The following is a 26867-nucleotide window of genomic DNA, read 5'->3' on the forward strand; positions in this document are numbered from 1 at the left end:
AGCCTCTCTTCTGTTATTATAATCTGTAATTTGTTGTATTTTTCTATTCAACATTTCTCTCTTTTTCCTTCTGCATATTTTCTTTGCATCTTTTCTGAGTTCTTCATATGCCTTTCTATTCGATCGGGCATCCCTTTGTAGACATTTCTGTCTAGCTATATTTTTGCTATTTATTACTTGTTGGCAATCTTGGTCAAACCATTCCTCGTTTCTTTGGCTTGAGGAATGAGAAAAATGAGAAAACCTAATGTTTCCTTTGCCATATTTGTAATTGTTGTTTTGATAATATTCCATTCTTCTTCAATGTTGTTTTGTTCTCCTCTTTCATTTAATATTACTTTTATTTTCTGCTGGTACTCATTCTTCTTTTTAGGATTTTTAAACATATATGTATTCCATTTTCTTTGTTTGGCGCCTTTCTCTTTTCTTACCATTGATATTCTTTGTTTTATCTTCGATATAACCAAGAAATGGTCCGAATCACAATTTGCGCCTCTATATGTTCTAACATCTGTTACAGAGGTTGGCAATCTTGGTCAAACCATTCCTCGTTTCTTTGGCTTGAGGAATGAGAAAAATGAGAAAACCTAATGTTTCCTTTGCCATATTTGTAATTGTTGTTTTGATAATATTCCATTCTTCTTCAATGTTGTTTTGTTCTCCTCTTTCATTTAATATTACTTTTATTTTCTGCTGGTACTCATTCTTCTTTTTAGGATTTTTAAACATATATGTATTCCATTTTCTTTGTTTGGCGCCTTTCTCTTTTCTTACCATTGATATTCTTTGTTTTATCTTAGATATAACCAAGAAATGGTCCGAATCACAATTTGCGCCTCTATATGTTCTAACATCTGTTACGGAGGTTGCCCACCGCTTAGATATTAATATGTGATCAATTTGATTAAATTTATTAGTATCAGGTATCATCCAGGTTACTTTATTAATATTTTTATGAGGAAAACACGTACTAACAACTCTTAGTTTGTTTGCCATTGCCAACTGTGCCACTCTCATACCGTTGTTGCTGGTAATATCATGTAAAATATGCTTACCAAAGGATTCTGCATATATTTTCTCTTTTCCCAGCTTCGCGTTCATATCACCCAGAACTATAACTGCATCTCTCTTCGGTGCGTTTTCACATTCTACTTGTAGTTGGTCATAGAATTGGTCGGTTACTAGTTCATCTGCTGCTTCTGTTGGGGCATGGATATTAATAATTGTAACATTATGAAATTTTCCCATTAGACGTATTTTGCATATTCTTTCATTAACTGGAGTAAAACCCAATACTGACCTGCGGCATTTATGGTTTACGATTTGATGATTTACCGTCTTTGATGAAGACGTATTCTCTTATAATCTTTTGTTTTCCATGGTCTAATTAAGTCATCTAAATATATATTATAAAGTATTGGAGAGAGGTAGCATGCTCGTCGTAGTACTTCTTGATTTATTAGTATTGTGTCTGTTACTTCATCAGAAATATTGTCATGAACTATAGCAGTGTGTATATAAAATTTTTTAACAGCATTAAGTAGATGTGTTGGAATCTTTTGTGAAATCTATAAATGAGATATGATTTTCTAGGTAATGTTCACGGCGTTATTATTAGTAAAATGGTAAATATAGCGCCTATATTGCGCTATATTTATATTTACATGCGCTATATTGGTAAATATAGCGCATATAAATGCTTAATAAAGCGACCCTTTTGACACCCATTTTTTCGTCTTTAAGAAATGATTTAGTTTTTTTTTTGTGCTTTTCTTGGTGGATACAGTTTATAGCCTTTAAGAAGTAAGATAAAGGTTTGTGTATGTTAAAGAGAAATTTTACAATTTAATAGTTTAATTTAACAGTTTTCTTGTTGTATTAAACCTGATTTTATTTTAAAACTTTTAAACAACAGAAAAGGGTTACGTATTTTAATATTTACATAATATGGTGTTAAAATCCTAAAAAAATATTTACCTGCCGATGGATAAATACCACGGATCCCAACAATCTCCATGTACCGCCCTGCCGATCGACGTGTAACATTCGAAGGATCTGTAGAAAGCGAATTCCGCGAATTGCCGATGTTGCAAATACTTGTCCGTTTGAACCTAAAGTTAGTACCACAATTGACGCTACAACCACTATTAAGTCTGAAAAGGAAAGAAATAAATTAAAACATAGTTTGGATATAGTTTTGATATTTAATTTAGTGTTCAATACAAACTCTTATATGAGCGCAATAGTGCAATAGCACAATAGGGTATAGTGGACTAATCTCAATTCAAACAAATGTTATAAAATAAAATTGTAAATATGCTGGAAATAATTGTCATACTTGTGACTGCGTTTATTTTGGGATCTTTTTAATGAACAATAATTTTCTGACAAAGGGCCGATATTCGTTAAGTAATGGTATATAACATGTATCAATAGATTATATTTTTCTGCTTTTAACCCACCATCAGTTGCGCTGTTAGATAAAATCTAACAAACAAATATCCAATACACAAATTTACACCAAAATTTTAAAAATCGTTTTCATGTTTCTGCAATGCTATGGAAATATTTTACTACCATATCTGCGCATACAATAGTTAAATGAAAGTGAACAGTATTCTGAATATTACATGCGAGTGTTTATGTCTATGAAAATTATTAGGTAAAATCTAATGACGCGACCTTTTGATAGTGTGAAATTTGGTGATCAAAGTCATTTCAATATTTAGGTAAGCATTGATAATTTTATGTTATTTTTGGATTTAACTTATGTAAATATTATGGCGGTGTCAGTAGCAAAAGAGGCACTTTGACTAAAATGGCACAAAGAAGCTCCGTCAAAGTTTGAGTCTGATGAGGATTTATGATAATACTTCGGAGTATAGTTTACATAACACCAATACTAAATCATTCTTCAGTGACACAAAAGAAGAAACAGTTTCTGTTAACAACATGCTTGGAATTTTTCTAAAAAATTGGGCCTCAATTTATTGGGAAAGGAGAAAAAAAACCTATTCCTATTTTTATTTTCTTGAAAATATTATGTATCTAGTGTCAATACAATGAAATAGTGATTATTTTGAATGGGGTGTACCCCTTTAATTTGTTTTGAATATTTCATGATAGGTATAAAGAGCAAGATTAACTGTAATTTTCCATTTTTTTCAAATAACATTTATTATTAAGATCATTTTATGTGAAATATTTTACCAGGTCATCAAGAGGAAGTAAATTTAAATTTTTATAAAAAATATATTTGTAATGATTATTTTTGATTTGCAAAATGCAAATTAACACCTATGCCCAGTTAAACTGGACTAATTATTCCAAACAAAACCATAATTCAAATTTTATTTTATTTTATAAATACAGAAGCAAACTGAAAGTGCAAACTCACATCAGTCAGAAACAATTAAGTTTTATTATAATATTTCGTTGAAAAGGTATTTGTCATCATAATATTTTCATAAGAACATCTGGTACATCATCTATTTCTCACACTTGACTCTTGACATTGAAAGTGGGTGAATGACTTTTTCTGATTACCAAAAATAATGTTCTGACTATGAATATCGAATTACCGATTACGAATACGAATCTCCAAGGTTTCCCTACGTTTTCAAAATGATACACCCATACAGAAAGTATTAAAGTAGTTAAAATGTACCTATTATACAAATATACAAACGTGTTAAAAGTAATAAATAATAAATTTTTATTTTTTGATGGTAGTAAAAATAAAAGATGAATTGCATTATCCAATTTATTTTTAAGTATGATATTTATGTTGATATTATTTTTTTAAATCCCATTTGAAAGAGTCTGGGAAATTTTTTATAAGTTGAAATGGTTGGGGTGGGGAATTTGAAATGGTTGAAATGGTTGGGGATGCAAACTAAAGTGCATTGTAAATGTATCTTTGTAACCTATTGGAATAAAAAAAACCATAAACCGGTTTTTGGAAAAACCGGTTTTTCTTGGCCGGTTATAACCGCCCGGTTAAACCGTAAGCAAAAAAAAAACGGTATAACCGAAAACCGGTGTTTTGTCAAAAACCGCCATCTTCGTTGAGTAATGATGTGTTCTTATTATTCTTCCCCTCCAGTAACTATTTAACAGTGAAATAAACCTGCTACCAAATAATACCTACTCTAGTATTTATCGGATAAATAAATTGTTTTTTTTTTGTCTCACACATTTATGCCTAGTACCGTCCTTTCCATGCGTCGATGAAATATTTGGAGTTTTTGACCAGCTTTTTGTGTGAATCCTCAAGTTTCTAATTCGTATACCAAAATTGTACTTACGAATTGTAAAAATAATTTATTTATTGGTTAATTAGATTTACACCTACTAGAAATAAATTATTGTTAAGTGCTTGTTTTGTAAAAAAAAACAATTATATCATATCTACACTTTATCATAAATTCATGGTTTCGAGATTCGTTGTATCTATGCAGTTTTGTTTATTTTATCTGTCTCTTTGTAATGTTTACTCTCAAACAAGTGTCTTTACCTGACAAACTGCAGCGGAAACTTCAAAGTAAACTATAGATAGGGTGAATATACGAAGTATTAACTTTGAAAGCAGTTTACTGTCATAACTTGAAACAACTATTAAGCGATTACTCAAATAGAATTTGCATGCAATGATTGTTGTCTAAAACAGAATATAAGTTTTGATATCTTCGGTAATAGATAACTTATTAAATAAAGAGGAGCGAGAGTTTTAACCTCCTTTTGATACGAGTTGTTCGAAACAAAAGGTAATGAGAAATTGAAAACATTACAAAATGGTTAAAATGGGAATTTGCGTTTTCGTTTAATTGTTTCTGTTTTTGTTTAATTGCAATAATATTTTAAATAATAACAAATTATATATTTGTTGTTGATTTGTACATCCTAGTTAAGTGCTATTCCAAATATAAAACTGAGATTACCATTAGTTATTGCATAGACTATTATTACTTATTAACTATTATTAAGGTTTAAATACGGTACTAAGATAAAACTAACTATTTACTAAAGGGGATATATTCTAACAATTGTCTGTTTAAATTTTTATTTTCCAAACAAAGTTGTAAATCAAATTTATTTCGATCCAAAAACGAATCTTTTAAATACTGTGAATTTTCAATTCTTAACCATCTTTGACATGTTCCATGACTAAATCTACAAAAATCTAAAAACATAAAAATAAAGGGAAAGTCAACAAAGATCTTTACTAATCGAAAATTTTTTATGACCGGAAGTTTTCAGACGTATGAGAACCAAAGATCATTAACAATAGATTAACAAAGGCATTAGATGCTGCACAGTCAAGAGAGCAAGCTGGCTTCAGAAGTGGATTCAGTACCCTAAATTATATTTATATGCTTCGAGAATCTAATGAGTAGAGCTAAACAATATTTAATACCGCTAGCAATAACCTTCATAGATTTCAAGAAGGCTTTTGATTCGATAAATCCCAAGGCAGTAATAAAAGCTTTGTTCCAAAGTATTGCCAAACCGTACATATAGACTTTAGCAAATATTTACAGACAAGCAAAAGATAAGGTAAAAATTTATGAAAACGCTCCAGAATTGCCCACTATCCTAGGCTTCCGACAAGGAGACGCAATATAACCAAAGCTCTTCACTGCAACTCTAGAAAATATATTTAGCAAAATGTACTGACAAAACAAAGGCCTATTCATTAATAAAAAAATAACTTAGCCATCTAAGATTTGTAGACGACATCGTTCTGATTGCTAATAATCCTGCAGAACTCAAGAAGTTATAAGCGACCTAAATGCAGTTAGCAATGAAGTTAGCCTAAAAATAAACTTGATAAAAACAAAAACCAGGTACGACCTAGAGGAGGTCCCAGATGTGATAATAATAAAACAACACTGCACTTTAAACAGTAGACGAGTATGTATACCTGGGACAATTAATACATAAACCTGGCTCCTTACTCCCAGAAATCAACAGAATAATAAAACTGATTTGGGATATGTCGAAAAAATGTAATTATATTTAAATCCAGAATGCCACTACACTTTAAGAAAAAAGCATTTGATCAGCGTATATTACAAACCATGACATACGGCTACGAAACTTGGACACTAAAGAAAGAGTCAATAGCGAAACTCAAAGGTCGATAGAGCGATGCATGCCAGGCATAACAAACAGGGATAGAAAAATAAAAGAATGGATCAGACATAAAACCCTGGTTACTACTGTAATCGACATTATTAAATCTTTAAAATGGCGGTGGGTAGTACATTTAGCCAATAGATGGTTCACTAGAATGACACTGTGAAACGTCATGGAAACGTCCAAATTTAAGATGCAACTATAACATAATAAAACAAGCCGGTACAAGGTGTCACAGAAAAGTTAATATTAGACAAATGTTGGGTAGAAATGAAGAAATACTATGTAAGGGTGGCTGCACAATAATGAGTAGAATATGCTGATAATGATGATGATAATGATTTATACATGTATATACATATAAATAATATTGCTAAAAATCTCACTACACTTATTTTTTATACTGCCAAACATTAGATTTAAAATAGACCATAAAATTTAACATTTAACTGTACTATAGGGCATAAATTTGAAAGCAATCTGCACGTTTATAATTATATCCGCATTTTGAGGTAGGATCAGAGACGTAGTTTTGTGGTGAGTTGCTCCATGTTATTTCCTAGTTAATTATTTTAGCTTCTCTGTCTTTGCATTCTAGTAAATTCACCCCATGTATTGCGGTCGTATCTTAAGACTCTCTCGTTAAGGATTTGTTAAATAAATATCTTGAGATAGCAGCAGAGAAGATTAAACAACATGTTTACCACATTACTATGAAAAAAAAATATAAAAAAAGAAAAACACAGTTTTTTAAATAGAACAGCTTCAGCATTAATCTATATATTAATTTTTTCAGTTTTATCTAGAAAAAATATCAAAAAAGAAGAGTAAGGTCTACTATAATTTAAAACAGATATTTTTTAAAAACTTTGTTTGAAAAATAAGGCTCATAGTTCCGATATGTCCACGGCTTACGAGGAAGAGAAAAAGAAATACCATGCAACAGCACCCACTCCTTGCGAAATATTTAGTAAAGATCAAATAGGTAATTGGCCCATATCTATTGAACAAAACGAAGATCTAATTATCCTAATTCTACAGGAACTACCAAAGTTTAATGCCAAAATACAAAATATTTTTTTGTTTTACTAAAACTTTTAATAGTTTTAGGAATTTTTATACATAATCAAGTTTTGACATGTTTTAAATTTTTAGTCCAGACAAGTTTTGACCCCTAAAAATCATACAAAGAAGCTAAATTTTGCCGAGAATATAAATTTTGGGACCCCAAAAAAAAACCAAAAAAGTTTTACCCCTGGGCTTCCCCTTAAAACCCCCTTCGTAGTGAAGTAAAAACGCAAAAAAAAATCGATTTACCAAGAATATGTACGCCGTAGAAAATAATGTTTTAAATAAAAAATATAGCTAAGATAATTTGGAACAAAAACCTTTATTAACACTTTTTGTGTAAAATAAACCGTTTTCTTAGAAATAACGCTTAAAGCGACCGGCGATTTTGAACAAAAAATGCTAATTAACATTTTTGTTTAAAATTATCCTACACACATTTTGTATTTAAAACAGTTTTTCTATTGCGTACAGATTCTTGGTAAATTGGATGTATTTTTTCTTTTCCCCGGGGGGAAAAGAAAAAAACATCCAATTAGGTGAGGGGTTTTAGGAGAAAGCCCGGAGGTAAAAGTGGTAAACTTTTTCATCTTTTTGGCGTCCTTAAACTAATAATATTGCCAACAATGAAGCTTGTGTGTATGATTTTTATAGGTTCAGTAACATTTTCGTCTCTGACGACCGGAGTGTGTGTAGTTTTACTGCATAATGTTGTCTACAGTACACATTACATATTTTCCAAAAAAGAGGGGCTTAAAAGTAAGGCGTGAAGTATTTTTTTAAATATATTACCAAAGCTATGTCAAGACAAAAAATGATTTATAGTGGTCAAACTTAAAATTTATACAATATAGTGTTAATTACGTTAATGCTATTTTAATCAGTATGCTGACTCATCTATATACATTATCAAAATTAATATTTCTAGTTATCAAATACACAACAAGACAGTTGTTTTAATAAATTAAATTAATTAGTGTCCTCCTGAAATATTTCCGAAATATAGAACATTCAGTTTTTTCTATATTTAGAAGTGAATGTATAGTTTTCTTTTTGTCACTCTCTTGCCTCGAGAAATCGATTGATGGTTTTGCTTTTGGTATCAGATTGAACAATAAAGTTACAGACGAGTTAATAATATTTGTAAATCCATAAAATTTTTATACTTCTGTCCTTGGCATTATTTTTAATTATAAAATGTTTTTAAAACTTTTACATCATCTTGATTAAAGAACAAAAAGTTGAAGATATCCTAAAACTAAAAGATAGTGATGGAAAAGAATGGATAACGCAGAAGATATTTAAACTTGTAAAAGAATGGCGAAGAAAATACAATAATAACGATTATGAAAGGTATACAAAGTACACCAGATAAGTCGTAAAAAAAATTCAGCCAACGAAACTTGACTGATCAAATTCACAAAAATGTTTTTATTCTTTTTATGTGATATTATTACTGTAAAATATTTCATATGTTTCAAAATATTTTTATAGAAAAGTTCATACAAAACTCCCTCCCCTTGCAAAACAATTTTCTTTCTAACTACTCCGAATCTGCAGTAATTTCCAGGTTGAAATAGTTTCCCTGCTGTAAAGCATTGTTGTTTCACCGATACACTGAAGTTTCAGGCGGTTGAAAATACTGGCACTTCACATGAAAGTTAAAAATTCAATATCGCTGTCGTTATAGTTCAAGGGCAAAACTATCATTAGTCAGTAGAGCTGAAAATATGTTTGTATGTTACGATAGCTGAGATAGTAAAACAAAACAATAAATAAAAACGGTAAAAGTAGGGTTTACGGTCTTGGATACACCTTTTGTATGAGGTTTTTAAAAATAGGTCTTGACATTTTGACAAAAATATAAAGTAGTTTAAGTTCGAGTTAATAACTATACAGAAAAATTTGAAATAATTTTCCTGCCTGCTTGAGTTTGATTCAACAAAGTACGACCAGATTTACATAAGAGAAATATGCTTAAAAATCACTTGTTTTAACCCTACGTTAGACGCGTGGGCTATAATGGTAGCCCAATTAATTTCTGAATTTTAATTGGTTAATTTATCTCAACTTAATTAAAAAAAATTAAAAATTAATAGTTTTATATTGGAATTAGACGATAATATGAAAATAATATAAAATAAACACTGAAAACTTCCAAAAATTTAAATATTGTATTTCAATTCATTTATGCTTATAATTTTGCATCTTCTTCTTCTTCTTTTGGCATCATAACCCTGGATGGGTCTTTGCCTGTCTGGCTATGTCCTTCCATTCAGATCTCTCTTGTGCCCTTCTTCTCCATTGTCTTATGTTCATTGTTTTCAGGTCGTCTTCCACGTCATCCAACCATCTCGTTCTGGGCCTTCCTTTTTTTCGCCTTCCTATGGGCTTCCATTGTAACATTTTCTTTGTTGTTTTTGCATCGTTTTGTCTCTGCACATGTCCCAGCCATGACAGTCTTTGACTTTTCACAAATCTTACAATGTCATAACCTTCATTTAACTCATTAACCTCGTCGTTTCTCCTGATTCTCCATGTGCCATCTTCCTCTTGTACCGGGCCATATACTTTCCTCAGTATTTTTCTCTCGAATGTCCTGAGTTGGGCTTCATCTTTTTTCGTCATTACCCAAGTTTCACATCCATAGGTTACAACGGGTCTAATCAGTGTTCTGTAGATAGTTATTTTGGTTCTTTTGTCTAATAATTTCGATGTCATCAATCTTTTATTAGCATAGTATGTACGATTCCCGCTGGAAATACGTGCATTTATTTCGCTACTTACGGAGTTCTTCTGATTGATTTCTGTGCCGAGATATGTAAAGGCATCCACTCGTTCGATAGTATAGCTGTCTATTGTGATATTATTTTTATTGTCAGTTATTCTTTTGACTGTCATATACTTCGTTTTTGCTTCGTTTATTTTGAGACCTCTTTTTCTTGCTTCAGGATCAATTTGTTTGAACACTTACATTAGTCGTGGCTTATTACTACTAATGCCTACATCATAATGGCTACATCGTCTGCATATGCAGTAATTTGTACTGATTTAGTGTTTATATGGCCGGTTATATTGGTTTTTCTGATGACTGCCTCAAGAACTAGGTTGAATAGCATGGTTGATAGGGCATCTCCCTGTCTTACTCCCATGTTGATGTTAAACAGGGGAGTCAGTTCTCCATCTACTCTGACTGCGGCTTTTGAACCCTGCAACGCCATTTTTATGAGGCTGATGTTTTTCTTAGGTATACCTAGATTACAAAGGTCTTCCAGCATTCTGTCTCTTTTCACACTTATACAAATTGCATTATTTTCTGTAAAAAAAAACATACATAAGAACATTAAATGCAACATGCATTAAATAGTAATCTTAGGATAAAATCAAAACACAAAGATTCATTTTGCACTAAAAATTTTTATTGGAAAATAGCCTAAATTTGTAGCATGCACTCTACACAGATCTCCCTCAAATCTTCTTTGCAGGCTTTATATTTTTCACATTGTTGTCGAGTTAATCTATCGTGTTTTCAATCACAAAATATACATCGTCTTTCTGTATTTTGACTTGTCTGAGGGGGCGGTATTGCCACATCTGTAATTCCTAACAGAACACGGGAGCGCCGACGAAGTTCCAAATCATAGATCTAAATTCAATTAGGGACCTAATTAATTCCCACGCAAGTTTTTTTATAAAATCGGACCTTGCAACCTTTTTGTTAAAATTGTTAGATTTATATATGTACAAAGAATTTATTGCTGTTATATTCAAGAGGTCATAAAAAATTACCATTAAATATCGACGAGTGTTTCCCGACATATTATATTTTTCACACAATTCGTCTAATCGGTCAACAGCAAATTTTGTCCGACTATACATTGTAATTATTTCAGGTTTTTTGGCGTGTCCTGTTTCTTTATCGATTGCATCGTCATAGTGCATGCTTGAAATTAAGATCACAGATTTGTTTTTTTTTGGCAATATGATCCATACTTCTTGAAAATTAAAAAAAAAAAACAAATACTACTTTTCCTGTTTTTTGCAATGTTATTTATCCTATTTTCTGTTTAAAAAATTCAAATTTTATGGTAATCGAGAAATCACGTAACATAAAAAATGCTTACGAGATTAGGCGCATGGACTACAGTCGTAGCCCAGACGTAAAAATTCACTAATATCTTTGAAACGCACGTGCGTATCCAATAAACTCTCAACAAGTATTGATTATCGATGTCTAACAAGCAGCTATACAGAGCAACAACAATGCAACCAAATATTTGCGCCATTGGCAACAATTTAAAATGCGCTGGGCTACGTATGTAGCCCACGCGCCTAACGTAGGGTTAATCATATTTAAGGTTATGCCAACAATTTTGTTTATAATAATTTCTATTTACGTAAAAAATGGTTGCATCTTAACTAAGAAATAGACACTAATGCTCTACTGTTTGCTCGGTTTTCTGTTCGCAAATATTTGCTTCATAATCATCATAAGTGGCTCGACAATCCGCTGTGGATCTTGACCTACTCACAAAGAAGACGCCACTACTGTTGATTTCTGGCAATCCCAGCTCTTCGTGTATTCCTGACCTAACATCCAGCAATGTGTCCAGCCCATCTAAGTCTCTGCGCTTTAACGAATTTCACAATATCTGGATCGTTGTAAAACTGATATAGTTCAAAGTTGTATCTTCGACGCCATAGCCCATTTTTACTTACGGTCCCAAAAATCTTTCTAAGAATTTTTCTCTCAAAATACCAAGAAGTCTTTTATCATTTTGAGATAAGCTCAACGTTTTAGCACCATATATCAAAACCGGTCTTATTAAGATCTTGTATATATTGAGCTTTACTGTACTTTATGTATTTTTATTTTTTAAATGTTTTCGTGGCTTGTCGTGTTTGTTGCGTTTTCTAGCGATCCAAGATATGTGAATTCTTTGACTTGCTCAAAGGTATGGTTGTTAAGTTGAATTCTCTGTTGGATAATACGGAGGTTTTTAAAAACCAACATATATTTGGGTTTTTCCTCGTTTACTAAAGTGCCAATTCAGTTACCGCGTTCGCAAGCTTTGCTGTGAAACATTGCACCATGTTTCTCATACTTCTGCCCACTATAACTATATCGACAGCGACTGCGAGAATTTGCGTCGATCTATTAAAAATAGTTCCATTCAGTCTAATATTTAATTGTCTGAATGCCTTTTCTAAGGCAATATTGAAGGAGACACGCCAGCGCGTCTTAGACCATGTTAATGTCAAAAAATGTAGATTTTTCTTCTTCAATTCTAACGCATGAGCTTACGTGTTGCATTGTTAGTTGGGTCAACGTAATTAACTTAGGTGGGATCCCAAAGTCTATCATTCCATTATACAATGCAGTTCTTTTCACACTGTCATAAGCTGCTTTGAAGTCGACGAAGAGATGGTGTGTATCTATGTTATATTCTAGCGATTTTTCTAGAATCTGCCTATGTACTTGAGTTTGATGTGTAGTTGACTTTCCAGCAGTAAATTCGCATTGATATTGACCAAAAATATCCTTTGTGAAATGTTTAAGTCTTTCAAACAATACATTGCCAAAGATTTTATACGCAGATGCTAACAGAGTAATGCCTCTATAGTTCTTACACTCCAGTTGATCACCCTTTTTATGCAAGGGGCATATTATTCCTTTAGTCACTCTTCTGGTACCAATTCATTCTGCCATATAAGTTTATGGATTGCTGCAAAAAGTTGATCACATACATTTCCGAACAGATTTCATCGTTTCCTGGAGCTTTATTATCTTTGAGTTTTAGGATGGCATTTGACACTTCTTTCTCTTGTTGGGTCTTCACTATGTAGTTGACGTTGTAGATTTTGTTAATTTTCTATGTAACCTTCTTTAATATCGTTTATATTTAGATGTTCTCTTAAATGTTGTGCCCATCTGTTAAGAACTGAGTTTTTAACATGGATGTATGTAACTCGACGGCTATTATTTAAGGATTTGTAGTATTTCCTCGTTTCATTTTTATCGAATAAACTTGGTTCTCATTGAGACTGTTCTGTTCGGATTCCCTCTTCTTACGTCGATGGATACGTTTTTCCTCTCTTCTAAGACGTCTATTACTTACTATATTTCGCAAAATATGTGAAAGAATCAATAAATATCAATTTAAACTTGTTAAAAGACATATTATATAAAAAAATACACAATATATTTAAATTATCAATCACTCAAATCAAATGGTTTTTATTAATTTTAGTAACAATAATAATTATTTCCTCAATTTCTATCTTATAAAAAGTTTAATTGTAAAATCTTCGTCTTTAAAAGTTTGTCTTTACAAAATTTTTATAAAATTCATAACCGCCGAGATATAGCAACGAAAAAGAAAAAAAAACGTAAACGTTTCTAATTTTTTTCACAAATTGTTTAATAAAAAACATAGCTTACATTTTGAAGCATTCACATAGTGAAATTATTATTATTAATAATATTTAGAAGCAATTAAATCAAACAATATTATCATATACGATTTACCCAACTGAGGGTGCTTTAGAACAGATACTGCCTGGACTATTTAGCCAACAAATATTAAAAAATTAACTTTTACAAAAAAGGCTCTAACCGTAATTAAACAGCACTTTTATTTATTCTTTGTCGACATATTGTAATGTTTACGTTTGGGTCATAAATATTAAACAAAAATCAAGTGTGGTACAACGTGTCAGACTTGTTTACTGATTATCTGATCAACACATAATCTTTCGACAGCATTAATAAATCAACGTCCCTAAAGCTGAGACTAATTGACCCATCAAGGACCTGATGTGTGTATGTCTAATGTAATATTTAACGAACTATAAATAACTAAATTGGCTTTGTGAAAGGTTTATTGATTTCACGAATTTAGTCTATTGTTTTATCAATTGAATTAAATTAAATGCAGAAGAATGATTATGAAGCATAACAGGTTGTGTTTTATACTTTCACGTGTCAGTGAAAATAATAAAGGGCAAAACTAATAACAAAATATGTGTGAAGAAAAATAAAAACTCTAATAAAACATAACGTTGTTATCATAGACCAGCAAAGGAAGAAAAAGCTGAAGAGATCTTATCCAAGTTTTTGAACGTTCTAAAAGGTACATGAGGATAGCTGATGATTAGTTACTGGAGATATTTTAACAGAATTTCTTCTATTGATGTCTTTAGTTTAAGATTATAAAGAAATCGGTTCTATATCTTTAATCAAATCGCCTTTATCAAATGATCTATTTTTGGTATGTGTTTACAATTTAAAGTCTTTAACGAAATAGGTTGAGGAGGGGAAAACGTTTTGCCTCAAGTTAGTCATTCAGGATTATGTCTGTGTTTTTTAATTTGTTAATTTCCATAGATTGATTGATCCAAAAGAATGATTATGATCTAGAAGGCGAAGTGCTTATGTAAAATCTGTTTTTATATTATTGAAAGCCCTTTTATGTTCTGCTATACGTTTGTTAAAAGTTCTACCAGTTTGACCTATGTACGTTTTCGAACAGTCGCCACATTTAAGTTTGTATACACCACAGTGTAGTGCTTTTTATTTTGACTCTTGTTGCTTTTAATATATTTGCCCAACTTGTTGTTTGTTCTAAAAGCTGGTGTTATTCCTTTCTTTTTTATGTGTTTGGCTATTTTTTTTTATATTTTGCCTGTATATGTAATCGAGCAGAAGGTACTAAGTTTTTTCTCTGGTGGTGGAAATACTAATTTCAGGGCTTTCTAAAGTAGTTTTTATTTAACATTTTATTACTTGATTGTTCGTGGTACCCATTGTTTACTGCCATTTGCTTAATGATATTTAATTCTGTCTCAAAGTTGTATTTTGAGATCGGAATTTCTGTTAATCTATGTAACATGCTATAATAGGCTGCCAGTTTATGTTATGTAGGATGGAATGATGAATTGTGTACAGTCGTGTCAGTATAAGTAGGTTCATGAAATACGTAGAACGTTGTTTGTTTTTACGTCTGATAGTTTTTAAATCTAAAAAATTTATGGATTGATTTTGTTATGTTTCTATTGTAAATTCAATATGACTATGGAGTAAATTATTATACGATAAAAATTGGTCAAGTTGCCTGTTTTTTCCTATAAAACATCTTCATCTGCAACTTTAAATTGTAAACTTCTTCTTCTTCTTCTCGTAGCACTACAACCCGAAGTGGGTTTTGGCTGACTGCACAACTTGCTTCCATCTTGAACGGTCGTCCATAATAGTTGGGTCAGTGGGTAGCCCCATTGTTCTTAGATCTGACCCTATTGTCTCTCCATCGCATTCGTAAACGTCCTAGGACAAGAAGCCTGCTTCCTGTGGGGGCTTCCTCCCATAATAACTTGGGAAGGCGGTTATTAGGGAGTCTATGGACATAGCCAGCCCATCTTAGACGTTGGGATTTAATCTCTTGGACTATATCGCTCGCTCTATACATCTGCTTGACCTCAGCATTTGTTCTCATTCGGTATTGGTTACTATTAATGTTGTGATAAGGCCCAAAGATTCTTCTGAGGATTTTCCTCTCAAAACATCTAAGTTTTCTTTCAGTTTCTTTGGTCAGGGTCCACGTCTCACACCCATACATGAGCGCCTATCTAATCACTGTTTTATATATTATAATCTTTGATGTTGGTGTTAGGCTTTTAGATTTTCTAGTATTGTGGAGGTTGTATATACATCTGTTTGCTGCCTGAATTCTTCCTTTAATCTCATCCGCGATATCGTTATCTGCAGTGATTGTTGCTCCGAGATATTTAAAACTCTCCACTCTTTCAAAGACATATGGGTCTATTGTAACATTTTGCCCTATTCTATATCGTCCCTTTTATCTGTTGATGCACATGTATTTGGTTTTCTCTTCGCTTGTTTTCTTTGCGTTTCCCTTTGTGTTTCCCACAATGTCAATGTCATCTGCGTATGCTAGTAGTAATTTTGGTCCATTTACTGTCAGTAATTCTGTTTTAAGTTGTGCTGCTCTTACTACTTTCTTCAGGATGATATTAAAAAAGGGAAGTGACAGCGCATCTACTTGTTTTAGGCCACTGATTATTTTAAAAGATTCTAAGGGTTTGTCACCTATCCGTACTCTGGATTTACTGCTATTCACACATAAATTAACAAGCTGGATAAGTTTTTTTGGAACTGAAAGCTCTGTCATTATATTCCACATCTGATCCCTTTTAATGCTGATGCTTGCCGAAAATCTATGAAGTCGATAGTTCTATTGAATTCCCATCCTTTTTCAAGCAGCTGTCTTAGAGAAAAGATCTGATCTATGGTCGTTCTATGTTTTTTGAAGCCGGCTGGGTATTCCCCATGAAATTTTCTACAAAGTCAGCCTACTTAATAGGATGTTAGATAATATTTTATATGCCGTATTAAGTAGGGAGATGCCTCTATAATTAGAGCACTTGGTTTTGTCTCCCTTTTTATGGAGGGGGATTATTACACTTTTGTGCCATTTTGTTGGTATTTTCTCTTTGTTCCATATAAGTGTTATTAGTCTGTGTATTTGTCTATGTAGAGTTTCTCCTCCGTACTTAAGGAATTCATCCAGTATATTGTCAAGAGCCTGGAGCTTTTCCGTTGTTTAATTTGTTAATTGCAATTTTTCATCTATTTTGTGGTCCTCTACCGGTAGGTCCACTCCAAAATATATATTTTTTCCATGCTCTTCCTCTTGAAGTTGAGAGTAATTACTATTTAACTGGGAATAAGCCACAATTAAAGGTTAAAATACGTTTATTGACGTTTCAATTTCCACTTCGGAAATCGTTCTCAAAATACAAACATTAATTATTTTTGAGAACGATTTCCGAAGTGGAAATTGAAACGTCAATAAACGTATTTTAACCTTTAATTGTGGCTTATTCCCAGTTAAATAGTAATTAATTTAAAATGCCACAAGAAAATAGCTTCAGAACAATATGAAGTTGAGAGTTTAAATTGTAAACGCATACCAAAAATGAATCACTTGAGAAAGGCACTCTGCTGAAACAGCTATTGAGATTGGATTTTTTAATAAATTTGGTGGTTATAATAAGTTTTTCAGTGTTTTATTGTTATATAAAACTTAATTTAACTAAAACCTATTGTATATTGAATATTCTAAGTAAAAGAACTCTTTTTCATCCTTTTACCAGGACAAAGGACTTTTTTTAAAGAGAAACCATGTCAAATCTTTGTACTCCTTAATAATAGATAATGTAACGTAAGCTGGCGTTTGGTAATTTCACTATAAATTGTCACTATAATTTCACTATAAATTATAAATTATGTTTGCAACTACCTGCAACTATGCTAAAAGGTCTCATTAGCCCTTGTTCCTTCAAAATGGACACTGAACTGATCATTGATTACGTTCTATTACTATATAAAAAACGTAGCTATTTTCGCTTTATTTTGTAATTCTAATATTAATGTTTAAAAGCTCTTATTATTAGATTAATTTCTAAAGTAAGTTTTAGCTAAGTTAACCAGGATGGTAAAATTAGAAGCATTATATAATAATTATTTGGTTAGGTTTTACATGAGATAATAGTTTATAGTAAAACAAGTTGCAAAACTTTGTTGTGTATAAAGCATTTATATATGCACGAGTACAAAATTTAACTTTTGCCTGCACTTAACTTTGTACCATCGACAAAAGTTTCCTAGAAATTTAATGCTATATACAATGCTAATGCATATAAACTTAAAACAAATAGTTGTATAAGCACTTTTCGGGATATTTATTTTGAGATAGTGTTAATTAAAACGATATGTATTTATTATTCTGCAATATATTTACAATATATATGTAATATACAGAGCGTTCTAAAATTCATTTATTCTAGACAGCCTTTAAGTAATGAATATTTTTATTTGCAAATTTGGAAATATTTATTGGACGTACGATACTATCAATTGATGTCGACATGAGATCTGTGATGTCATCACGAGCGTTGTAACGTTATTAGAATGGAAAAAATTAAATGGATAAGAGGGTCAAGGTCAGGTCAAACGAAAGTTTTTTTATTCCAAATTCAATGGTGTACCCCAATGAGGATACTACTGTTAATAAATACGAAATTTTTTTAACTTAATGGCGCATTTACCATCTCCAAATTAACCTAACATAACGTATTTTTATAGTTTTTACAAATTCATAAGGAAGGCAACTGGTCCTTAATATTTTATTTAAATCGTTTTTTGACAATTACAAATAGCAATCTTCTTCCTTTGCCCTATCCGTTTCGGACGTTGGCTATTAACAAGGCTATTTTGACTTTGTTTACGGCACCTCTGAACAGTTCGGTCGATGTTAGTCCGAACCATTGTCGCAGGTTATGCATCCATGAGTGTCGTCTTCTTCCCGGTCCCCTCCTACTGTCGATTCTTCCTTGGACTATTAACTGTAGCAGCCGGTACTTAGTATGCCTCATGACATCTCCGAAGAACTCAAGCTTCCGTTTCTTTACGGTGAAGATTATTTCTTTGCTTTTGCCTATTCTCTGTATTACTTCCACGTTAGTGATGTGGTCTGTCCAGGATATCCGAAGAATACGGCGATATATCCACAGCTCAAAGGATTCTAGTTTCTTCAGGGTGGCTTCCGTTGTGGTCCATGCCTCTGCTCCATAGAACAAGACCGGGAAGACATAACACTTGACCAGTCTTAATTTTAGTTGCATTGAGATTTTGCTTGTGAACCACTTTTTCATATTGTTGAACGCGTTTCGCGCTTTTTCAATTCGTGATCTTATTTCTGTTGACTGGTCCCATTTTGTGTTGACTGTGGTTCCAAGGTATGTGTATGTCTCCACTTATTCTATTTTTCGGTTGTTTAATGTCAATTGCATCGGAGGTTGTTGCGTTTTGCTGATGAGCATGCATTTAGTTTTGGTTGTATTGAGTTCTAAACCATATTCTGGACTTGCTGTGTGTATGCTTTGCATGAGTCTTTGAAGCTCGTTGCAGTCATTTGCGATAATAACTATGTCGTCAGCATATCTAATATTATTGATTACCTCTCCGTTTACTTTGATACCCTCCAAAACTTCTCCCAGTGCTTCTCTATGGATTTGTTCAGAGTATATATTGAACAGGAGCGGCGAGAGGACGCACCCCTGTCGTACACCCTTTTTAATATCTATCTTCCCACTGTGTAAGTTGCCCATCTTTATTTCAGCACTTTGGTTCCAATAGAGACTGGTTATTATGCGCAGATCCTTGCCATCAATATGCATATTCCTGAGCATTTCCATGAGTTTATCATGTTTGACCTTGTCAAACGCCTTGGAGAAGTCGATGAAGCACAAGTGGACGTCCTTGTGCATGTCTCTGCATCTTTGAATTAAAACTTGCAGACTAAAGATCGCCTCTCTTGTGCCCAATGCGCTTCGGGATCCGAACTGTGACTCCGATATATTTGCTTCGCATTTGTTATATATTCTATTGTGTATGATTTTGGTGAAAACTTTGGTAATGTGATTTATCAAGCTTATTAAGCGGTGTTGATCACAGTGTTTTGCACTTGGTGTTTTAGGTATGGCTACAAAGGTCGATCGAAGCCATTCCTCCGGAATCTCCCCTTTGTCGTAAAAGATGTTAAAAAGGCCTGTCAGAAAATCGAGGAAGTGGTCATCCGTTTCGCATAGGAGTTTTATGATCTCGCCCTGTATGTTGTCAGGACCTGGTGTTTTGTCGTTTTTTAGCGATGAAATGGCTTTTTCCACTTCAGATCTTAGTATTTCGGGTCCAGTCATGTCGTCATCTTGGTCCACTGTCGCTCTGCGTTTATCGTTAAAAAGTCGTTCTACGTAATCTTTCCATGTGTCAATGAGCTTCAAGTTGGCTGATATAAGGCTACCGTCTGCGTCTATTAGTGTCGGGTGGGGATTATTGGTTTTCTTTTTAGTTGTTAATTCTTTGATCTTTTTGTGCATGTTGTGGTAGTCATATCTTCTGTCGCACTCTTTGATTTCATCGCATTTCTCCTTCAGCCAGCGTTCCTTCGCTTCCTTTATCTTTGTTTTTATATTGTGACTTGTTTCTTGATACTTCACTTGATTTTTGCATTTGTGTTCTGATGCGACCTGATGTCATTTCTTGTGTTCAGTCATCATTGTATTTTAACAGAATTTTGAGTTTATACAGTAGTAAAAATGCCTTTCCTATTCACACGTAATGAATGCTTAGATGTTGTTGATTTATGGTGAATATAGAAAAAATGCTCAAGTCTTACATATGGAACGCTTTTATGAAAGAAGAACACCGTCTTATGTAACTTGTGCTATGGTTAAGAAGATGTTGCAAGGTTTATTTTCAACCGGTTAAACCAATCATCATTATCCAGCCTCAAGAGTCCACTCCTGAACATAGGCATCTTCCTCATGTTTCCAACCCCGTCTATCTTGCGCCGCTCTTATCCAGTTTTTATTGAGTCTTCTTAAATCGTCAGTCCATCTTGTAGGTGGTCGACCGACGCTTCTCTTGTCTTCCCTTGGCCTCCATTCCAATAACCTCTTTGTCCATCGCCCATCTTTCATTCTGGCTATGTGTCCTGCTTATCTCCATTTTAGTCTGGCTATCTTCTCGATGATGTCAGTCACTCCGGTTCTTCTCCTGATGTCTTCGTTGGTTATTCTGTCTCGCAGAGTTATTCCTAACATGGACCGCTCCATTCTTCTTTGCGTGACTCTCAGTTTGGTAGCTGCTGCTTTTGTTAAGGTAAGTGTTTCTGCTCCATACGTCAAGACTGGAAGGACGCACTGGTCAAATACCTTTCACTGTAGGCATGTGGGCAGCTCACCTTTAAAAGTTTCTCTTAGTTTTCCAAATGCTGCCCACCCAAGGCCGATTCTTCTCTTCAGTTCATGAGTCTAGTTATCCCTGCCAATCATAATTTCATGTCCCAGTTAAACCAATACAGACGAACAAAACTTGGTGAATGTTTTAGCACATGTAACGATTAATCCACATATGTCCATAAGGTCCATTGCTGCAGAAACTGGACTGTCTTCAACTACAGTTCAAAGGATTTTAAAAACAACCAACATTACCATCTATTAAAATTATATTTGGTTCATGAATTAGGATCCACTGATTTGAATCGAAGACTTATTTTCATCGCCGTAATGGATGATAATGCAAGACATATCAGTTCCATTCATGAACTTTTTAACCAAAATTTTGTAGATTGAGAAAGCTTGTTTCCATAATAATGGAGTTATCATTTGTGATAAATCTCAGTATTGGTCAGTGGTAAATCCTCACTGGTTAAGGGAAACTCACTTTGAAACTAGATTAGAAATCTCGGTTTGGTGTTTGTTATTTAATGGTCGTTTAATAGGTTTATATTTTTTTAACCATATTTAAATGGTGAAAGATATTTAAATTTTTTAAAAATAAGCTACGATTGTATATAATAGGCGAGTCTTCTACAGCTGGCGCCATCTCTCGCATCAAAATTACTAGCGTCTTCTGTCGAAGCAATCTTCTTGAATTTGTATTAGCCCAAGTGTCTGATAAGGCTGGAATAGGCCGAAATAAGTCATAACACTTTATTGATACCGATTCTAGCACAAGAAGTTTAACGAATTTATCCTCCTACGCCATATATTTGACCATTTAATTCAATAAAGCGATAGCAGCTTTTTCTAAAAGATTTAATCTTTTACACATTTCGCATAGCCCAGAAGACAGAAAACGATATTATATCGCGTTAGTGTTCGGCGGTAAAGCGTACCTACAAATAAAGTTCAGGAAAAGAATATGAAGGTAGCTGAAATGAGAATGTTACGGTGTAGTAGGGACAAGATCAGGAACGACTTGATTGGCAAATAGCCGGAGTGACGACAGTCTCAAAAAAGATTCAAGAAAAGAGACTCCATCTAGGAGAAGATGGAAGGACTGTGTGGCAAAGGACTAGAAAAAGAGAGGTTTAGGTGAAGAAGAATACGATGGATAGAAATGAGTGGCGAAAAAGATAAAGAGGAAGAGTAACCGTTGAAAAGGGAAAAGCTTAGGAAATATAAGAAGTATTTAATGGCTAAACTATTTTTAGCCATACGAGCATAAATTTGTTTTGAATGTTATTTCTAAATTAATGTAGTCTGCTACCCTATTCATTTTGTAGTAAATTTTTTTTGGTGTTTTCATGTAACCATACATACATTTAATAATTTCCCTATTGGTTTATTTAATATTACATTTTAACTGTAATAAAAGTTATTTAAGTAAAATAAATCTTAAAAGTATATGCTTTAGAATCTTTGAAAACATTTAACTTATACTACATATCGACTTAACTTTGAATGAGCTTGTTTATGAATTTATGATATTTTTGACAAACACTTTCTTGAATATTTTACAGAAGTTACCAAAAGAAATTAAACGTGTTTTAGATTACTTTAGTTTCTTTAAATTTGTGTTTTACAAAAAGCAGAATGTTGTAAACAAGTTAGATTTAAATTCCTTGTTAAAGCCTGCTTCAATTAAGTGTGTCAGATCATGAATGCATTTTCACAATACTGGTAACAGCTCTAGGCAACTAGTTAACTGGAAACATAACCGAATGTTTATCAACCTCTTACGGTTGTTTGATATTCGCTAAAACGGATTTAATATGCCGATAATATCACTACTTTATTGAGAACTACATTACCGTGCTAAACATGCACAGTGTAGTCCTTTTTAGTAATGCTTTGAAGTACATTGAATTTGAATTTAGTTCAAAAGGTAAATCTGTTTGGATTAGTGTGTTCTATTGGATAACGTAAAGGTATCTGAACAATATAACCAAAGGCAGAATGCGCATTTACTAATTTGGAAGATATTTTTAATAGTTTAAAATTATATTTTGATAATATGAGGAATTCTACAAAAATTCGCACCTTAACTGGAGCCAAATATGGTGATATTGCAATTTGCTGCCTGTACCCCGCAGTAACAATTTTTTTTCTGTACGTTGATACCAAATAACATGTTTTCAGGTGCGAGCCTAAAAAAAAGGCAAATTTAAGTTTTTTCCAACAAAAAAATGATTTGTTCACTAAAGTTATTTTATTCTTCTAGCCATCTGCCTCGAAAAACGAATGAAAGAGACTTCTATACTTGAAACACACGTACATATCAGGTACCAATCGCTTTGTCTTGGTCTCCAGAAGGAACTCTAATCCTTTGAAGAGCCAAGAAACAACTGCTCAAAGCGTGGCAAGCGGTTATTCTGTCACTAAAATCGACGTATTTTTTTTTCATTTTTTCGCGATTTTACCCGAAAATAGATTAAAAGATACCTCTATAGTTGGAGCACACATACATATTAGGTACCAATTGCTTCGTCGTGATCCCCAGAATGAATCCTGACCCTTTGAAGAACCAAGAAACACCTGCTCAAAGCGTGGCAAGCGGTTATTCAGTCCCTGAAATCGACGTTTTTTTTTATTTTTTCGCGATTTTACCGGAACTAAGTTAAAATGACTTCCGTAAGTGAGGTTCATCTACCTATCGAAATCTATGTAGCCTGATCCGTCATCAAATTATAGATAGTAATTTGTAATATAGCTGAAAACCTTCACATATTAATTTATCGTGTTTTAAGTAAGAAAACACGATTCAATTTTTTTTCTTCTTTTTTTTTTATAACAAACTTATATTTGCCACGCTTTGAGCAGGTGTTTCTTATTTCTTCAAAGGGTCAGAGTTCCTTCTGGGAACCAAGACGGAGCGATCAGTACCTGATATGTACGTGTGCTCCAACTATACAGGTCTCTTTTAATCTATTTTCGTATAAAATCGCGAAAAAATGAAAAAAAAAAACGTCGATTTTAGTGATTGAATAACCGCTTGCCACGCTTTAAGCAGGCGTTTCTTGGCTCTTCAAAGAGTCAGAGTTTCTTTTGGGGACCAAGATGAAGCGATTGGTATCTGATATGTACGTGTGCTCCAACTATAGAGGTATCTTTTAATCTATTTTCGGGTAAAATCGCGAAAAAATGAAAAAAAAAAACGTCGATTTTAGTGACTGAATAACCGCTTGCCACGCTTTAAGCAGGTGTTTCTTGGCTCTTCAAAGAGTCAGAGTTTCTTCCGAGACCAAGACAAAGCGATTGGTATCTGATATGTACTTGTGCTCCAACTATAGAGGTATCTTTTAATCTATTTTCGGGTCAAATCGCGAGAAAATGAAAAAAACGTCGATTTTAGGGACTGAATAACCGCTTGCCACGCTTTGAGCAGGTATTTCTGGGCTCTTCAAAGGGTCAGAGTTCCTTCCGAGACCAAGACAAAGCGATTGGTATTTGAAATGTACGTGTGCTCCAACTATAGAGGTATCTTTTAGTCTATTTTCGGATAAAATCGCGAAAAAATGAAAAAAAAACGTCGATTTTAGGGCTTGAATAACCGCTTGCCATGCTTTGAGCTTCTTTTTTTTTGGTTCTTCAAAGGGACAGAGTTCATTCTTGGGACCAAGACGAAGCGATTGGTACTTAATATGTATGTGTGCTCCAACTATAGAGGTATCTTTTAATCTATTTTCAGGGAAAATCGCGAAAAAATGAAAAAAAAAGTGGATTTTAGTGACTGAATAACCGCTTGCCACGCTTTGAGCAGATGTTTCTTGGCTTTTCAAAGGGTAAGAGTTCCTTCTGGAGACCAAGACAAAGCGATTGGTTCCTGATATGTACGTGTGCTCTAAGTATAGAAGTTTCTGTCACTCGTGTTTCGAGGCAGATCGCTAGAAGAATGAAATAGCTTTAGCGAACAAATCAGTTTTTTGTTGGAAAAAACTTAAATTTGCATTTTTTAGGCTCGCACCTGAAAACATGTTTTTTGGTACCAACCTACAGAAAATAGTATATTACTTTATGAGGCGAAGAAGCATGACTTTTCTTGACGCGCCCGATGTTAATAGAGGGCAAGTCAAGAAAAGTCGCTTCTTTGCCGAATAAAGTATACTATTTTTTCTTCAAATGTAGCAATTTTCAACCATAAATAGTACAATTCATACGCTATTTTTACTCGAAATTAACTGTGACAACTATCAAAGTCGTCTAGATGTTAGAAATTAAAATAATTAAGTCGTCGGTGGAATTTGCGTCTCCCTGGTTACAGTTGTTTGACAGTTGTTTGCAATTATTAAAGACAGCTTATTGCTGTTGCAACCGCAAGCGCAAATTTAGTGCGAAAATGGAAAACCTAAACGAAATTGAGTCCGCGCCTTATGATGCAATAGCACGTTTGGGGCCCTCCAAGTCCGATAAGAACGATAATGCTCAAAAAATTTTAAACCTTCATGATTCGCCAACATCGGAAATGATTGCTGAAAGTTGTTCTCGACCATCAGTATCATCAGCAATTACCAATGCGTATCAAGAGTCGGGAACATTTTTGCACGGTTTCAATTTTGAAAATGCCTCATTAACTAATTGTACTTTTAATATTACTATAAATAAAAATGATGTTTAATTGTTGTTAATGACATTTGTATTGTTGTTTTGTGACATGTTTCATATTGTTGCCATGACAACATTTTTCCCTCCACCGTAAAGAAATGGGAAAAAAAACTACTGCCGGCGGAGATATCAAACTTTGACAGGATCAAGTTAGATAACTAATGTCATCATTATTTGACGTTTGAAGAAAAAAATTGTTACTGCGGGGTACGGGCAGCAAATTGCAATATCACCATATTTGGCTCCAGTTGGGGTGCGAATTTTTGTAGAATTCCTCATATATGTTATCTAAGAACTCGCGTCAAGAGCTAATTTTATGGTTATGCTGTATTATATAATTTTGTTATTAGTAATGATTGATGATTCTAAAAGAGGGTGTGCCATATTACGTGGCATAAATTATTAATTAACTATTTTCTATTGTCTACATTTCCGTAAATAGAATTTTTTGTTTATAAATGATCTTGTAGTAATAAATTTACATTAACTGTAATTTACCTTCTTTGTACATGTTACTTAAAGGTAATAATTTATCACATAAAGTCACTTTTCAGTTCCCGTCTTCTAAGTTAAACAAACTTCGTGCTATTAAGCTCCATTGAAATTGACGGTTTTCTACTTATCATTAAAGTTGAACTTCCGAACTCTAGGACGTCTTTTAACATAAAGTAAACTTTAAATCATAAATGTTTCAGAATAACGTAACCAATTTTTTGAATCAAAAGTGCCATTGTTGTGGGAACAATGAGTTTCTTTTTAAACAGGTAACAACTAAAATTTGTTAAATGGTGTGCATTTAAAATTTATCTATGGAGAAAGACTACTTATATTAAACGCTGATGAATAGAGCGGTGAGCATGAAACATATTGAAATTCGATGTCGACTGCTCACAATAAAGTTAAATGTATACGTCTTAGTAGCAAGTGTTGATGCCTCTAAACTAGACGGTACAAAATAAGTTGTAGTTCGTTGCTGTGTATGTTCTACTTGAATTTTTATAAAATTTTCAATTGAGCTTAAATAATTAAAGGCTCCTTGCCTCAAAATGGTTGCGCCATATCTCTCATATACTTTAGATGATGTATAACTAAAAATATGACGTTAAGAGGTGCCTCTTGCACGGTGTAACAACCGATATAGAAAAGTAAATTGATTTATAGTAGAAGACACAGTGAGAATGCAGTGAAGGTAA

General features: G+C 33.1%; 1 protein-coding gene across 1 annotated transcript in view; it reads right to left on the reverse strand.

Annotated features, from left to right (window-relative positions):
• KCNQ (KCNQ potassium channel) overlaps positions 1-26867 on the reverse strand; it is a 186896-nt gene that overhangs the window by 136970 nt on the left and 23059 nt on the right. The window contains exon 3 of the mRNA XM_072528607.1: positions 1978-2153. Within this exon, the coding sequence (XP_072384708.1) occupies positions 1978-2153 (176 nt within the window). The remainder of the gene's footprint in view (positions 1-1977; positions 2154-26867) is intronic.

This window comes from Diabrotica undecimpunctata, chromosome 4, assembly GCF_040954645.1.
Source record: "Diabrotica undecimpunctata isolate CICGRU chromosome 4, icDiaUnde3, whole genome shotgun sequence".
Taxonomy (NCBI): Eukaryota; Metazoa; Arthropoda; class Insecta; order Coleoptera; family Chrysomelidae; genus Diabrotica; species Diabrotica undecimpunctata.